The 18,867-nt window shown below is 40.4% G+C and overlaps 1 protein-coding gene across 1 annotated transcript in view; it reads right to left on the reverse strand.

Moving 5' to 3' along the window:
* Positions 1–13,959, reverse strand: part of MDM1 (Mdm1 nuclear protein) — a 28,424-nt gene extending 14,465 nt beyond the window's left edge. Inside the window, 8 exon segments of the mRNA XM_082003426.1 lie at positions 3,056–3,155; positions 5,298–5,431; positions 6,942–7,085; positions 9,192–9,326; positions 9,762–10,123; positions 12,414–12,519; positions 13,585–13,589; positions 13,592–13,959. Of these exon segments, the coding sequence (XP_081859552.1) occupies positions 3,056–3,155; positions 5,298–5,431; positions 6,942–7,085; positions 9,192–9,326; positions 9,762–10,123; positions 12,414–12,519; positions 13,585–13,589; positions 13,592–13,739 (1,134 nt within the window). The 5' untranslated portion in view covers positions 13,740–13,959.
* Between the last annotated feature and the right edge of the window lie 4,908 nt (positions 13,960–18,867).

Below are 18,867 nucleotides of genomic sequence, written 5' to 3' on the forward strand. Positions count from 1 at the left end.
CACAGTTGTAAAGGATAATAAAAAAAGCTTCTACAAATATATTAACAACAAAAAGAGGGGCAAGGAGAATCTCCATCCCTTACTGGATATGGCAGGGAACATTGTCTCCAAGGATGAGGACAAGGTTGAGGTACTTAATGCCTTCTTTGCCTCAGTCTTTAACAGCCAGTCCAAGTATCCACAGGGTATTCAGGCCCCTGAACTGGAAGATGGGGATGGAGAGCACAATAACCTGCCCATAACCCAGGAGGAAGCAGTTAAGGACATGTTAAACCACCTGGACACCCACAAGTCTATGGGACCTGATGGGATCCACCCGAGGGTCCCAGAAGACTGGAGGCTTGCCAATGTGATGCCCATCTACAAGAAAGGCCGGAAGGAGGATCCTGGGAACTACAGGACTGTCAGCCTGACCTCCATACCAGGGAAGATCATGGAGCAGTTCGTTTTGAGAGTGCTCACAGGGCATCTGCAGGACAACCAAGGGATCAGGCCCAGTCAGCATGGGTTCATGAAAGGCAGGTCCTGCTTGACCAACCCGATCTCCTTCTATGACCAGGTGACCCGTCTACTGGATGAGGGAAAGGCTGTGGATGTTGTCTACCTGGACTTTAGTAAAGCCTTTGACAGAGTCTCCCATAGTATTCTCCTGGAGAAACTGGCAGCTTGTGGCTTGGACGGGTTTACTCTTTGCTGGGTGAGGAGCTGGCTGGATGGCCGAGCCCAGAGAGTTCTGGTGAATGGCGTTAAATCCGGCTGGCGGCCGGTCACAAGCGGTGTTCCCCAGGGCTCGGTTCTGGGGCTGGTCTTGTTCCATATCTTTATTGATGATCTGGATGAGGGGATTGAGTGCTCCCTCAGTAAGTTTGCAGATGACACTAAATTGGGTGGGAGTGCTGATCTGCTGGAGGGTAGGAGGGCTCTGCAGAGGGATCTGGACAGAGGTCAACTGTATGAGGTTTAATAAGGCCAAGTGCAAGGTCCTGCACTTGGGTCACAACAACCCCATGCAACGTTACAGGCTTGGGGAGGAGTGGCTGGAGAGCTGCCCAGCGGAAAGGAATCTGGGGGTGCTGGTTGACAGCTAGCTGAACATGAGCCGGCAGTGTGCCCAGGTGGCCAAGAAGGCCAACAGCGTCCTGGCTTGAATCAGAAATCGTGTGGCCAGCAGGAGTAGGGAAGTGATTGTGCCCCTGTACTCGGCACTGGTGAGGCTGCACCTTGAATACTGTGTTCAGTTTTGGGCCCCTCACTACAAGAAGGATGCTGAAGTGCTGGAGCGTGTCCAGAGAAGCTGGTGAGGGGGCTGGAGTACAAGTCTTATGGGGAGCGGCTGAGGGAACTGGAGAAGAGGAGGCTGAGGGGAGACCTTACCGCTCTCTACAACTACCTGAAAGGGGGTTGTGGCGACAAGGGTGTTGGTCTCTTCTCCCAAGTAACTAGTGATAGGACGAGAGGAAATGGCCTCAAGTTGTGCCAGGGGAGGTTTAGACTGGATATTAGGAAAAATTTCTTTACAGAGAGAGTGGTCAAGCATTGGAACAGACTGCCCAGGGAGATGGTGGAGTCGCCATCTCTGGAAGTGTTCAAGAAACGTATGGATGTGGTGCTTCAGGACATGGTTTAGGGAACATGGTGGCACTGGATTAATGGTTGGACTTGATGATCTTGAAGGTCCTTTCCAACCTTAGTGATTCTGTGAATGCTACTGATGCAACACCCTGTCTCCAAATTAAAATCTCACATGCCAGAAAAATTACATAGTATTCTACAGAAATATCCTGTATACCACTTAGGCTGCATGCAATAGTTCAAAATATTCTATAGCCTTAGTTACAGTAAATATAAAGCATAGATCAATACATATCACAAATAAAAATATCACTTGTTTTTAGTCCTCTAACATCCTCATGAGGCTGTTTTCACAGAATGGATTATCTCATGTATGCATACACAAAACCTGATTATGAATCATCACATACTATGATATACTTTAAACTTTGAGATCTATTTCTCATTGACTATTTTGTACATATTCAATATATATTTCTTTTTGCCTAAAAATAAAACTACTTGCTAGATTAAGTCCAGTGAGAAAACACAGGACTGAATGCTACCACACTACTCCTGCAATTCCCAGAGAATGTTATTTTCAAAATCTCAGAGACCAAAACCCTAGAGCCATCCGCTCCAGTTCTATCTTCCACATCAGCTTGGTCCCAACTGATGAGGAAACTCATATTTCCAAGTATTTGCCACACATTTAGGAGGACACAGTGTCTCACAAAGGTTCCCTCTATCAGCAATCTGACAGTGGCAGAACTAGCTCTAGCACTTTCTTAGCACACTACTAACAATTTTGATTTACTTGACTGATTCAGGAAATCATACCCAATAATCCTGCTTAGAAATCCTAGGGTCCTGAAACTGTTCAGCATTTTCATATTTCTGTCAAATGAGCCTCTATACAGTATAATACTGATCACAGTTACTGAATAAACTACAAGAAAATACTTAGATTGGCTGAAACTTGCAAGAGAAATTCTTAATTTTGTGTTGCGTATGACTGAATTCAGCTAACTGCTTTGAACGGATTCAGCATGGCAAGCTAATAAACTGACCTTGACTATCAAGCTGACCTCGCTGATACATATGTTGGCCTTTTCCTTCTATTGTCTTGGACTCTCCTATAATCTATTTCTACATTTTGAAAACTTAGGCTTGTTACGACTGGGCTGAACATGAACGCTACCATTATCTGCTCCAAGAGAGCTTGTTCTGTATGATTCTGATTTGTAAGGGAAACGAAGCTCCTCCCTCACTTTGCATGTCACATTAATACATTATTTAAGTCACACTGTCTCTTTTTTCTTAATACATATTATACTGGCTTGTCAGAACTTAATCTTCTTTGTATACTCACCTTTGGGAGCTTGAGTCATTAGCATTACAATCTCAAAACTGTACCTTATCAACACCACAATTCAAAGTTTTTTGCATATAAAAATCAAAATACAAAGCATGCTCAGGCTTCAGTTTTTTTAAGAATACTCACCTGATTGTGAACTTTACTCCTAATACGAGACCAAGCTCCATCTTTGTAGAAATACTGGGCTGGAGACAAAAATTTTGACCTATATTCAGTGTTCATCTTCCTAAGAAATCAAGAACAGGCAAAAAAGACAGAAAGAATAAAGCTCAACATCCAGAAGACTCTTTAAGAGCACTTTTAACATCATACCAACAACCATAAGTGTATTTATACTTAAATGCCAAGGATGAGATGTGAAAAACACATGCTTTAAAATACAGCTCATCCATAACACCACAACTAGGAAAGCTGCGAAAAGCTCATTCACAGTTGGTGGCTCTTCAAGTAGTTACTCCTGTTGGTTTTTCCTCACAACCCTTCTGCCAGAAGCTTTTGCCCTGATAGCCAAATCAGCAAAACATAATAGACACATAAGCCTCAATTACTTCAGTCCAAAGTAGAACATCTTGGTTTAATCACTGATGAAGGTACAGTTAAGTAAAAATGCCTCATTTGGCACTAATGTGTCCGAGACATTACCTCCTATGAACTCTAAAGGCACTCTGTATATGGGTGGCGTGAACTGTTGTGGCTAGCAACATCTGACTACCAGAACAATGGTCAGTATAATTCATCTAACTGTGTCCTACTGCCTTTGATCTTCAAAAGGCCTCAGTACTTGAAAAGATGGATTCATTTGCCCTTCTGCCACACACATACATACATAGAAAAATTAACATCATCTAACCTATAGCAATCCATAAGCACTGAACTGTGGATTTCTCAGCTTAAATCTGAAGAGGTTTCTGGTTTTAATCTTGCTTCAGAATATCACTAACTTTATTTTAATATATCCAGCACTGAATGAAAAAGCCCTCTTTTTCAGTCCTTCTTCAGAAATAAATCATGAAAGCCCGAAGTCAGAGAATAAAATGCACTCTGTAAAAAGAAAAATACCAAGGCAACGAAAAACCCTTAGATTCAAAATTTCTTTCCATATGTCCCTTTCTTTGAAACCGACAGAATTCCTTCAGTTTTGGTTGCAAAACTAATGGATTTGCTCAAAAAAAACCACATCACCGCTGTGCCTTGATCCCAGTCATTCTGCTGCAAAAGCAGGCCATGAAATGAAGCTTGCATACAAAGTGACAGTCCTGTCTGCACATTGAGAACTTGCACATTTTGGCAGCTATTTGCCCAGTGACTGTTTGGAAACTTTTGTCTTGTGCTACCACACTGAAGGCATAGGAGGCAGAAATTTCTCCTTAAATGAAAAAAGTCATAGCAAACCATCAAGAATTTTACACACTACTCACTGGAAAATTGACTACAATCTACTATGTCAAAAAGCTATGAAAACCAAGGAGTTAAAGGTTTTAACTACACTATATGCACTCACTTTTTCATAAAGCAACTTTATTTCATAGAATTTTGGGCGATCATTTTGTAATTATCTCCCAATATCCAACAGCATTCAGACCTAGGTAAGTTTCCTCTCCCATGTTTAATCTAACGCCTTAACACTGGCAGAAAGTCATGTGAGAGAAAGCAGCCACTGGGATATACATTAAGCACAAAGATAGCAGAGATGGATTCATTTATGTATTTTTAAACCCACATCCCTTCTGGGCTTTTACTTCTCTTGGCATATCTCAAATATGTAGAAAATGGAAACATGAGTTCATTTCCTGCAATGTAGGTATGTGGCAAAAGAAAAAGATACTTTGATAACGCTCAGTAACATACAATTTAATTTTATTTCCATGCTTGTCAGATTACCCTAAATGGGACAGATTTCTTTACTTCCCTTTACCTTATGTGTTTACTTTTGTTACTCTGGGACAGAACGTGGTACAGACTAGAAAAAGCAGACATCGAGTACAATCATCACAGGTTTAAGGCATGGAGCAAACACAGGACAGCAGTTTGAAAGGTGACTACAACTTCCAAAGCACTCACTGAAAGTTTAGTACCAGCACTGCACCAATTTAATTTCATTCATGCTAAATTTATGAATAATATTGCATCAGAAGGTTCAACTGAATGCGTGTGGTTACAAAGGCTCCACTTCTGCTGCCCAGAGAAGGGAACAGAAATTAACACCAGGTTTAGATGTACCCAGAGGAAGCTCAATCCCAGCACTGCACGGGGGCATTTGCCCCTGCAACTGCAGCATGGCATGGTTAAAGGTTCATCGTCCATCATTCAAAATACTAGGCTGCTGTACACCTATTCACTAGGCTAGGTTTTCCTATTTTATACATACCCACGACTTGTATGTAAAGAGAGGGGCTTTGGATTGATATGTTGCTTATTTTTTTGTTTAGGATGTTTCTGTTCTGATTTCCCTTGTTTTGCTGCATCTTCTGCTGGCTTTTGAAATGGTTCTTCCCTCTTACTCTAGGGCAAAGATAATTTTAAAAATACCACATTAGCTAACAATCTGAAAACCCTCATATCCCTTTTGACATTAAGCTTTTGCAAAAAGTTAATTTTATTTTAGCGTTAACTGGTTTGCATATTTAATACAAACAAGAATATTACATTCCTTTGTTAATACAAAAATAAACTAGCAAAATGCCAAAACTAAGATTTTGAGTGCAGCATTCAGTTAGGTAGATGATCCATTTTGTACCCTTTACAAAAAGAATTTAACATGAAACACAGAAATAAAACAATACGGTACCTGTGCATTCTAACCAGAGTTGTGTAAGACTTAACATGGATATTTCTGTAGTTTGTAATAAATACAAAAAGAAAAAAACTCTTAGCTTTACAGTCAAGCAATATAAACCAATCTATAATAAACCAAAAGGCAAATTTTTAATCTGCTGCCATTCTGATTTATAAAGGGTCAGATTGACTTGTTCAGTTTTCACATCAAAGATTTTTTTTTTCCTGCTTATTTTATCCTCTCAGATATCTCATGCATGATTTCTGATTCTGCTAGAGATCTTCAGATACTGTTCAAATTCAAGGGGAAAAAAAGGAAAGCAAAAGAAGCCCACCAAAATCCCCCAAAACTTTTTTAAGATATTCATCAGAGATACCAGTACAAATAAAAAGTGTTTTTGACACTTTGACTGAGATTCCCTTCCCATGCCTTCTCTTCTTTCACTTTATTAGCTCTCTTGGGAAAACGTATCCTGAATTTCCAATATTAAAAGCAAAGAAATGCTTTCTGAAAGCCTCATGCCTTTCAAGCTTTCTTTAAATCTGCTAAAAGAGGCAAAAGGGGACATAAAATTCCTCACTCCCAGATGAGATTTAAAGCACTCTGTTTTATCAAATAACAGAGATGGATACTGAAGAGACTCATATGTGGTCCTTCTACCTGAAGGATGGTTACCTAACCTGCAGGAATTTAGACAACACTACACTGGGCAGCTCGCTACAAAACCAGACATTCATATGTCCATCTTGCAAAATAGGTTAGCTGTCTGATGTATGAGATCCAAAAAGTTCCAGCCCTCTCATCCAGCCCTTCTACATACCAACAGTACATACACTGATACTAATGACAGTATAAATCAGAGATGTATATTTCAGAAACTATCCTAATAACTAAAAACAAAGTTTCAATTTAAAAAAAAAAAGAACCCATTTGAAAACTCATAAATTAAAGCAACAGGAAAAAACACACTTAAAATGTCATTGTAAATTGAATAAACGCACTATAGAAACTACAGAATCCACTGCAGACCCCCTAAGAGGAAACAAAACTGTACAGTGTTATTTTCAGTCTTTTGTAGCAAAACCACTACTAACCAAGTCCAGTGACATCAGTAACAGCTCTAAAATGTGACTAAAAAACTTCAAAATAAACCCACCCCCACATTATAGAAAAGAACAATCAAAATTATAGAAGTATATTAATGCCTTTCTTTTAGGGAAATACTTTTTCACAAACCAGAAACTCTTTCTCTTCTGAACCACCTGTGTCTTGTGGACCTTTAACAGGAGGAGACCCTTTGAAATTTGTCTCATGTGCAGTTTCAGAAGTAATTGCAGGAGATTTAAACGTAGATATGGATTTACTTGTGTTGCAAACAACCTTTGGAGAAAGAAAACAAAACAAAACAAAACAGTGTGATTTGCTTAGCTTAAGGCTAGATTTTCAAAATCAGTTAACCAATTCATGCAAATACACTCAGATATGAACAGAGAGATGTGTACAAATACAGCATGTGCAGATTAAGTAACTTCTAGCAGAAATTGAAGAGAAACTTGACCTGATAAAAATACAGCTAAGTGATGGAGTCAGACACAGTTAAACCTGTGGTCAAACGCTGTTCTTACTGAAGCTCACTAACAGAGGTTTTCTTTATTGAGGAAGACAGTTCACCTTCAGAGTTGTATGTAGGATCATATTTTAAAACATATGCCATAAAACTGCCCTATGAGTTCTCAATACACGTCCAGTTCATAAGTAACAGACAACTGTTCTGTGTTTTAGAACTGGATGCTTAGGTCTTGGCAATTTGAGCTATCCACTATTTTCCAATCAATACTGTATTATAAACCACAGTAGAGAATTTGCCTAATAGGTGATCAGGTATCATCTCCTCATGGGGTGCTGAATTAAAAGACCATGCCATATGTCACAAGCATACATTTTCCCCATCTTTGCTATGAGAGTTTAGGTCTGACTTATAACCTGTGTTGGATAACTTTGGTATTTCCACAGAATCTCTTCAAGTGAAAGGTATTGCCATTCTTCAGTATTCAGGTATATTCTCCATCATATCAATAGCAAGCAAAAGAAAATCAGTTTGTTAATACATCAAATTTTTACCATGAAACTCTAACCTTAATTTTAGAACCTGCAAATATTTATATATATTTAGATATTCTCTAGGTTCTATTTATATAAGGATTTATAGTGCCTACAGACTTATTCTACGGCTTCTTATTCTGTATAAGCTGTGCAAAAAAAAATTTGCTATTTTAGATTCCACAGTCTTTCTTCTGAAATAGCACAATGTTCACAAGCATCAATAATGAAATTATCAAACTGATTTGTAATAGAATCAAATGGAATTCTCTACGAAATTTTCCATAAGGTGACATTCTTGGACCTGCCTCTTCCTCAAATGATCCTTTGGCTTCCATACTATTGTCATGCATTTCAGTGAGTTTTCCTTGGATACGGGACTTATGGGAAACAGATATCTCAAAGTAAGTCCACCTGCTTGGCATTCCAACAAGAAAAAGACAAGAACAGTTTTTATAGTGATTGATCCTAGTTACCAAAACTTATTGCCTCTGAAAGCCGGTACTGAACAAATCTGCTACCTGTGGGTACAGAGACAGCACCATCTGTAATAAACCCATTGAAGTATATGCCCCTAGTGCAGAAACAGAAGACAAAATAAAAGCAGAAGTGCCTATTTTATACTGTAAAATGACAAAATGATGGACTGAGTCTCCTAAGTCCTGATCCCAGCAACAAAGAATTGAAAACACAAAGCAGCCTCACAGAGTTCCTCTTTGTGATCTGATTAGAAATAGCAGCATTTCCAGTCCTACAAGTCCAAAACCTCTGACGATTATCAAAATGCCACAAGAGTGTCTTAAAATCAGAAGATTGCACTTTTAAATATAAGCAGTTCTCATGAAAAAAAAAACCCACAAAGATGCACTTTAGGGTCTAGAAGTATATGTGCACAGAGATGGAGACTGAGAATAAGAAACCGTGGTAACCCATAAAAGACCATGAGAATAAATAATGAAACCCAAACAATTTCAGTGGCAAGACTTGTTATCACAATACAGAACACTCAAACATTCATCTGTTGATAGCTATATATTAGGTAACATAAAAATGGTAAAAATGAAGAGTAACACTGAGTAGGATCTTAGAGCTCATAAGGTAAATTAATGCAAACAGAAGAAAATGGTCCTGTTAGAAAGGATGGAATACAACCAGGGAGAAAAAGAACAAGTAATTAGACCTGACTACAATAAAGAATCACAGGGAAACAAATCTAACTATACTGCACTTTTGTACATCGGAAGAAAAAAAAACAAAACATGTAACAGAATTCAAGTTTGGACCCCCACCCCACCAAAGAGGAAGAAATGAAATCTTAGAAATTAAGCAACTTTGCTGATAGGTGAAAGGAAGTATTCATTTACTTTTTGGATTCTTTAAAGTTACCTGCTCAGCTGCAAGTATTGGTGACTTTTCATGAGGACTTTTCCAAACAAATTGGCTTTGATACTCAGAATTTCTGGGGAAAGTATTTAAATGTGAAATATTCATGCCTGCTTTCCTCTGAAGGACTCTGTGAAGCTGACAATATAAAAAAGAAAAAAAATTAACACCACTTGTTTCCTTTCCTACAACAGTTTGCAAGTATCTTTCAATGCATATTTTAAAACCAATGGTTTGGGTTTTGGTTGTATGAATTAAATTAATGCAAAGTACATTTTCTCATTACAGCCAACAACCCCAAAATGTCTATATATTATTGGTTAAATCCTTGATTAACTGGAATAAATTGGGATGGCATATGAAGGCAAAATTCCTATTGACCTAAGTGGAATCAAAATCTGGTCTCAAAAGAGATTGGTTCTCCCAGCAGAGAAACTACAAAGTAGAAGAACATCAAAATACAGAACTAAGGAGAGAATTAGACAACAGAGGCTGGTGTATGTGTATTACTGTAAATTTCAGATTAGTAACATTTATACTGGTCAATTAAAATATACATATATCTTCCCTTACCCCATTACCCATTTTTTCAAATTCCTTTTTTGGAGATGCAAATGCTCCATTTTGATTTGGCGGAGCTGCAGAGGGTGTTTGCTTCATGTTGTTTTCTGCAAGGGCAAGATCTGTTTCACGTCTAGAATCTACCAAATGTGACTGAACTTCTAGGGGGAGTCTGGGTCCTTCTGGCGTTTCAACTTTTTCCTGATTCACATCATTGTTGTTGTGGTCTGTGTGTAACTCTGCAGTCCTAAGAGCCTCAGTTTCAACTGGGTCGTTCAAATCACAATCTGCTGTCCACTCAAAGGACTTCGAAATCTGTGGATTATGGTAAGGTACCCTTCTCTTGGAAATGAAGTTTGGTTCTCTTGTGATTCCTGAAAAAGACATACTGAGTTTAACAAAAACATTCTGTTGAAGACATAAGATCACTCTATTACAAGAGCGAACTGAAAGTTTATCATACAGCTGATTATTAGGAAAACCTGTTTCAATATCTTTGAGCCCATGAATTACAGGCACAGTTGTGAAATTGTGTCTTCTGTCCCATCTGCGAATGCCTTTCCACTAAAGAGAGATGAGACCATGTTGTATAAAGCCCTATAAAGCAAATATGACCACAGGACAATCTTTTGCAAGTTGATTGAGCTCAACAACAACAAAATTCACACAGCAGTGAAAAGAATGTGGTTAACACAGATACAGAATATCCAACCTGCAATGATAAAAAAATCCCACAAACACTTCTCATTGCACGTGCATAATATACCTTGCTGAACAGGTTCTCACCTACTGTGACAGGACAGTGACAGATCCCTATCCATCTAATACAACTGTGATTTAAAACCATCTCAGCTATCTGGTGACTTTACAGTACAAACACAAGAACATTTCCAAAATTCTAAAAAACGCTATGTAACAAAACCAGGTATCAAGTTGTTTTAAAGAATCGCCGGCCATTACATGTGCAGATGAAAATAAAATTACCCTGTCATTTTAAGAAGAGGATTGAATGACTTAACACATTTAAAGTGGGAAATCATAATCCAACTGCAAAGTGCTCAACTGTGAATGACAAATAAATGAAGGCCCCTAACTGGCTGAAAGAAATTCTTTCTAGGAGAGAGAGAAACTCCTATCTCATGAAAAAGCAACATAAAAAGAGAGGAAAACCTACAGTGAAAAGTATACAGAATGTCTGGATGTCTAAATACACATACAGGTGATAGAAAATAATTCCAGTCGTAAAACACTGGAAAAGTAGCAGGAAGGAACTCGGAGCACCTGTAGCTGTTAACTTTTCATGGTGATGTTCCAAGTCATTCTTAAAACTGCCAACTAAGTGTTTCAACAGGAAGAACCATAGGTTCAAGTTAGTTATCAAAATCAATCTGCAAGTCCTATGAGGTGTCAAGAACTGACATTTGAAGATGCACAGGGTTGCATGGCCAGAAAAGAGATGGGAGTGAAAATGAATGCAAAGGTGAGGAAAACTACACCAAGCAGACACAAAAACACCACTACAATGTGAGGAGGATTGCTAACTCATTACTTTATTGCAAGTCTTGTAAAATTTGCAGTTTAGTTCAACGGGAAAAGAAGCATAGCTTATAATTCCAAAAAGAAGTTCATGTGTTTGAATGTTTCAGAATTCGTGGAAGTTATTCTCTTCAGTACAGGTGCCCATACAAAGACCCATGTGCTAGGGAAAGCAAGGTTAAAGAAATATATATTTTTGCAGTAATGGAATAAAGCAGTAATATAGATAAAGCACAATCTTTGGCAATATTAAATTACTTATTAAAATGTCTAGTATCTCAGCTGAAAACATCCATACTCCCAGTAGTTGGTTCTTAATTACTAGGCCATAATTTAGAACATTTATCATATTGTAGGAATGAATATATTGGACTCTAGACTGCACAGTGTGGTTGCACTGAATTGCACAATTTTGTTAATCTGTCTTGTGCCACTAGAATAATTCCTATTTCTTACTGCTCCTTTTCAAAGCACTGCATTTGTCATCATTCTGCAACTTACTCCTTTTCCTCAACTTTCTGTGGGCCTTTCAATCCAGATGCTATTTCCTTCCTCTTCCACTTTCCAACCCCACATTTTCCTGCCATGATAATGTCTACAACACCTAACTCCTACACTACAGCATCACAGGCTTTTCTATGTAATGGCCAGCTTTTCTTTTTTTTTTACCCTAGTTAGCTGCCCCTGTAGGTCTTCATAAAAATTTTACTTTGTATCAAACTCTGCCTTACATTAGTCTCCTCTTAAATACTGAATTTTACTGACTGTTTCCAGGCACCACAGGTAACCCAATGTCTCCTTCTACACACCCTGCATGTTTTAACACTGCATCTGTGCTTTATGTTTGGGACTCAGTTTATGCTACATGTCAGAACCCATGTATTTTTCATATTTTATATAAACAGCATGAACATTAGAAGAAAGTTTCAGTGCAGCCAGAAAGAATACGGCATTCAAAAACGTATTTTAAATTATGACCAAGAATATACTTTTAACTGTATAAAATGCACAAACTACCAGTTCACTGTGGCTGCGCACTCCACGACAGCAAACCTCTCTAGACCTCCAGAGCCAGCTCGGACAGCGCCGGGGCCTGCAATCAAGGGGGCAGCTTTCAGGGGCGCTTACCAAACTGATCCGACCGAAGTCCTGCCCACAAGGATTTCTGCTGTTGGGATGGGCTACAAAACTCTGGGGTTTTCCATCTGAAGTTTCTCTTATATTCACTCAGTCCCTGCGGCAAACAAAGAGGTGTCTTGTCAAGCAAGCGGTGCATCACCTGCTTCCCTGCTTCTGTTGGTGACAGATCTCCAACGGGAAAAGCACCAAGGAGGCCGCAGCAGGCTTCAGCTAAGCTGGCAGGTTGCTCTGCATCTTCCAAACCCACCCCCACAGAAGAGCAAAAACTACTTGATGGCTCTCCGAACAGCAGGAAACAGCATCGAGTAATTTCATGCACCAAAAAGTATGCAGAAGCTTATTTATAGCTCTAAGTTAATAATATTTCAGGAACAAATACAGCCTGAATCCTGTCACCCACACGACTGAAGGCTTTTCTGTCTTTACAAGCCAGCGCTCCTCAGCGCGAGGGTCTCTCCCGCTTCGCCGGTGGCACTCTCGAAACGGCTGCACCCCTTCCTTCTGCCGGCTGCAGGGGACTCCCGTCCCCCAGGCCCGGGCCGCCCCTACACACGCCCCCCCATCCCAGCCCCACACACTCCACCCGGCTCCCGCCGCCACGGCCGCTGCCCGGGCAACCCCGCGCCGCCTCACCCTGAAGCGCACGGGCATGGCGGAGCGCGGGCTGCCGAGCCGCTGCCGTCAACACCGCCGTTCCCCTGGCAAAGCCGCGGGCCCGGCCCGCTCCGGCCCGCCTCGGCCCGCCGGGCGCCTGCGCAGCGGCGTGCCAGCGGGGGCGGGGAGCGCCGCGGCCGGTACCCTCACGGCGCTGCCCGCGGGGGCCATGTTGGCCGGGTGCGGCGGCCGCCGCTTCCCCTTACGGCGCTGCCCTCGAGGGCCGTGTTGGCCGGGTGCGGCCGCCGTATTACCCATATTCAAAGCCTTTTCCCCGACCTGTGGCAGGATAACGGCGCTATATCGCCAGACTGCGTATCTGGAGAAGGATGACGGGGAGGCCTGTGAGCCCAACCAGCCTGTCAGTCTGGGGCACTTGGCGCTAGTGCAGCTCAAGGCCAGGAGAGTACTGGACGCTTGGTGAAAAAAAATCACACACCCATGCTTGCAGCATTATGTTGGCACAAAAATAGCATTTAGAGAAAGGAAAAATAAGTTCCCTTACCTTTCTGGGCCTGTACGGTGGCGTGCCAGCTGCTGATCCTTCTTTGCCACCTCACCCGACCTCACCGTGTGGTCAGGAGATCCTAATCCACCTTCTTGTTGAGATCTTCCCTCAGGGCTCACTTTTTTGACTGCTTTGCCACTGCTGATCTCCATCCTTACTCCCTCTGACTGTATCAAATTAGAAAGAACTGAGGGTAGCAAAAAAAAAAAAGGGTAAAACGGATATACAAAACAAAATGGCTCAGGCAATCCGTTTGCACTCCCTCTGGCTGCTGACCCTCCTTGACTTTCTTCTTAGCAGGGCCTGTTGCTGGTTGCTGATGCCTCTAGTGCAGCGGAAGCTTCTCGAGCAAGGTCTTTGTCACATCTGCGTCTGCAAAGCACCCTGCCAGACATGGGAGGAATGATTCGGTGCCAGTCCCACTGATTTAACTGGAGTTTAGGTCCAGTTGGACCCTGTATAAAAGATGACCAACAATTTTTTACCATCAATGCGAGGGAGGAGAGCACACCAATCTGTAAGGAAAGGCTTGCGAGCAAAGTAAAATGCTCTTCTGCAACATAAACAGCGTGAAAAATAAAGGAAGAAGTGTGCTGCATTGATAGTGTTTCCAAGTTTCACACATCTTTCTTAATGAATTTCAAGATCAAGACAATAATTTTGTTATAATTTGCTTGCTGATTACACTTGAAACTGTTAGGTCCACCAAATAAAGTAGTTTGTTTTGTTATTACAATGGTTTATTTTGTAAGGTTCAGTCAGGTCTAGTTCAGTACATTTTCTAAAGTAATGCGTAAAATTGTTACAGAATGTGAAAAGCCAGCTGGCAAACTCGCTTGTTCAAAATACAGATTCCAGGTTTGCCAGGAATCTCTCCTCCTTGATATGTATGGAAACCAGGCCAAACATAATTTCGGTATGTTTTTAGGGTGTTTTCCAATTAACCAAACTATAATAATGCATTTGTAGATGGTTTGGGGCTCTCTGGATTTGGAGATGGGTTTGATTCTTTAATACGGAAACATAACATGACACCACACCATCCTGAAATTCAGGATATTATATTTCTTAACAATGTCTTTCCCTTTCCCTAATATAAAGCAAAATAAATTATCCTGAAACAATGGAATTCACATTCCTCTATATGCACTGACTGATTTAAATTGCATTTTAAATCTCCTTATAGCTAAGAGAGAGGAATAGCTGATGTGGAGGAAGCACTATAGTAAATGTGTCAGCCACTGAGCTACGAGGATCTTTACCTCATGCTCTTTATCACAGCTGATGTATACTAGCTTCTTCAATGTGTATACATTACTGAACACACAGTTATTCAAGGTAATATGATGTAAGAATGCTGAAATTCTTAGGCTGGTAATATTTTCATATGAGTGCTGAATAAATAAATTTTAAAAATGGATCCATGTGTAGAAATTGTTACAGTGCATTCACAAACTCATGGTCCTGAAAATAAGGAAAAGATTGTCTCCAGTTTTCTGGAAAATAAACTAGCTGTGATTAATGTAAATGTGCATCCCTCAGCAACTGGTCTGTATTATTTATTGGATCCCATTTTTTTAAAAAATAAGCCTTTAAAGCTTGTGTTGCTACAGAACACATTTAAATAGTTTTGAGTTCAAGTCACCACACATTTCTATAACTCTTGAGAGGTTAACCATCTTCCTCCTTTATTTTCTATAAAGCAAGTATAAGTATTTTATTTTGCCTTACTGATACTTCCTCCAGATTCAGATCTTCTTGTTGCTGTTCTTCAAACAAATCAACAGATGTGGCTTCTCTTGCTAAACCACGTATGAAAGTCCTTTTAATGGATAATTTGTGACCCATATATTTTTATTTTCATGTCATTTGTTTGCTGTTAGCTTCGCTATATCTTGCTGCGTATCCTGATCCTTATCTTTGACCTTCTCTGTCTCTTGACCCCAGCCCTCTTGAGTCCTGACTTCAAGTGCTTGATTAAGTTAGATTTCCCTGAGCACCTTTCACTTGAACATCAATCTGTGAATAGCTAACTGTGTATTACATCTAACTAAATGGGGACCTTTTTATGACCTATTTCTCACGCTGCTTGTAAACTTGTATACCACAGGCAACCCTGCCTTTAAAGAGTCAGTAACCTGAAGTCTCTTTCTTTTCTTTTGCTTTAACATTGATGGTCTCCCCTGCCAAAACTCAAAGCATGATGTATCAGCAATCCTCCTTCCAGCCAAAGAAGGCTATACACAGCTTGCCATGGAGCCTGTCAACTCCACTCCATGTGTCAGCCTGAGGGAATCAAGTGAGAGCAATGAAACATGTTTTCTACCTCCAGAGTCTGTAGCCTCTGGCACCTACTGGTGGAGGAGCAAAGGAGGAGCAGTATCACAGCTGGCCTGGCTCAAGTCCCATGGTTTTACTCTTAACAGCAAATGTTTCTCGTGCAAACTTGTTCCAGCTTATTTTACATTTAGAAACTGCTGTAGTGTTAAAACTACTTTAATTTTAGTACTCATTTCAATCCCTTTTTCAAGTTACCGAGCTGATCCAGCAGTCATTAAAGGGCTGTGTTTTGTTGCTTACAGGGATCTGAAGTCAAAGATACCCTGGCTTCATGCCTCAGTAATGGTTCTTGAGTTTGGCAAAAGCATTAGCTGTTATCATCTTAAACTAGTCTGCCTGTCTGATACAATTTCATTCTGAATTGCAGAGAAGCCTATGTAGTTCATCTTTCTAACCATAAAAGAGGGCATAAAATGAACATGAAATGTGGATGGACAGGTCCGACTCTCAGCCCATCATCCACTTTTTTGTGCATTGTGCGCTATCTCTTAGGGAAAAAACAGTGTCAAAAGTGACCACTGCCTCTGAGAACTTCATCTTTTACCCACCCAAGGCCAGACAATACTGCAGAGCTTTCCATAACCAAGGACTGTCAGCCTCCATGGCAACCCAGGGTGATCTTGAAACTCTGAAGTGTCACAGATCAGACCAATTTTGAAATCAGCATCCTTAGCCTTTCTGTCATTCCTCCATCTCTAAAGTGAGCATAATAAGAGATTCCATAGTTTGGTATCTGCTAATCATCAGCTTACTTTGATTAAAAAAGCACAAGATATTTTTTAAGAATTATAGTATTCAGGTTTAGAAACAGAACAAAGTGTCTCAAATGTGTGTAGCTGATGCAAGGGCAACAGTGGCTAACTTCATGTCTTACATTAGAAGAAAATGGAAAGCAGGAGAGCATGTGTCATTTTGATCTAATTTTGATCTAATGTTTGCCTGGAGAGCACAGTGAAACCACAGCTGCTCATCCTTTAGCAAAGAAGCATACACCCAACTTGTAGCTATAAACAAGTGACCTCTGTTTCTGTAGGAAGCACAGGGCATTCCGTTATGATATTTGTGTCGCTCTACATGCTTGTTCATTACCAGTCTACATGACTGTTCATAATGTAGAAAAAATCTCCTCTCTGTTTTTAAAGGTGTGTAAGATTTACACACTGCAGTAGCAAAATTGTGCAATGCTGGCATAAGTAATCTGTTATGACAACCCCCTAGGGAGTAACTCCTGTTGGCAGGGTGTGTGTAATCCCGGGACAGTCTGATGCGTTGGTAACTGCAGCGTAACAATGGCAACATGAGCTTGGCCTTGAGTTTCTCGCTGCTCTGGTTGGCAGGCTCAGCTGTATTGGCAAGGTAATGCAGTTCAACTTCAAAAGGGAACGAGAAAAGGCTAATAGTCACTGTAGAAGGCCATCTGCTAGGTGGCCAAAACCCTCTATGATGTATTAAGAAAAGGTTTTATAAGAGACATTCTGAACTTTCTGTTAAATGAAACTTTTGTCATTTTTAATTTCTTACTTTGCTCTGCATGCCATCTGTAATAATAATCTGCTATCACACTATCAGTGCTGTGTACATACAGCAATAAGAAATCACACTTCTGTGATGCTGACTTTAAAAGACATATAGCCATTTAGAAAGGAAGGCTCATTAAGGGAGTGGGAATTAGCCACACTGTCTGAAGGAGATTGTCCTTTACCTTTTGGATCCAAACATGAGCAGCTCTTCCTCTTCCCTGGCACTCCTGGCGGTGTCCTTGTGGAGGTGGACAGACAGAAATCTATTTCAACAGACCTGTAGGACAGAGTGAAAATGTTCTAACAAGTTCAGGGGGTTTTATGTGTAGCTAGGTTAACACAGAGGCAGATTTTTTTCATCTGGCAACATTGTGGAAAAGGAATCTCTAAAAATTGTTCTTGTGCCGGTAATAATGATCTACCTTTGCAGTTTGTCACAGTGTCTGTCATCTGTGCTGGTATCTGTATCTTAGCTGTTCTATATAAAAAGATGATAATGCAATAGAGTCGTGTTTTGAAAAAAAGTATGTAAACCCACCATGTTTTATAGTACAAATTTTGAAAGAGTCGTTATTAATAGCTTGAAATACACTACGCCAGTAGCTGTAACAGTGTTGAGGACAGACTGGGAAGGGGATAATATGATCGAAGAGGAAACAACTTTGGCACCCAGCTGCAGGGAAGGCCATTAGTGACATTTGCATAGATCATATATTCCCCCTCATTATCATGAACTCATTCGCTGTAGATACTAGGAGTAGCTGGCTCCAGACAGATAGCTTGTTACCCCCTTTCTCCTTTAGTGGTGGGATCTGGAGAAGTTGCTTATTCCTCTGTAGTATGCATCTCGCCTTTGCCAATTTCTTGGGTCACCACAGCAGTTTATGGTGATGGCTTTCTGTCACAGATGCACAGAATTATTTTTATGAGTCATATCAGCTTTTTAACCTGCCATTTTATCCATTAACCCTCCAGTAACTGCAATGCAAATGTCCTTGTTCTTCTTGTTTTCACTTTTTGTTAAACAAAATATCAGCAGGTGGCAAGCCTTCACTGGTACAGCTTGATAATATACCTATACTAAACGCAGACCAGACTTTGATTCTTCCACCTTTTTCAATGAGTGCCTCTTCCCTCCTGAGCCCTGCCAGCCCGCAGGATTAATAATAATGCTCCAAAGCAGTTACATATACAAACCTACATTTATAAAAATTGTTAGATATTACTGTGCCAACTACATCGTGTCTAGGAAAACTGGATTTGATGCACGATTACTTGACTAGCTCCAGTGTCTTCTAGTAGGGTGATCTGAAGTCAGGGATTATAGTAGCATAGTGGAGAGGATCCCAAATTGTGTTCACGCATTCTCCTCAACTACGTATACTTTGCAGCCAGTTATAGGACCTGCTGTCACTAGGAG

This window comes from Phaethon aethereus (genome assembly GCF_964289735.1).
Source record: "Phaethon aethereus genome assembly, chromosome: 1".
Taxonomy (NCBI): Eukaryota; Metazoa; Chordata; class Aves; order Phaethontiformes; family Phaethontidae; genus Phaethon; species Phaethon aethereus.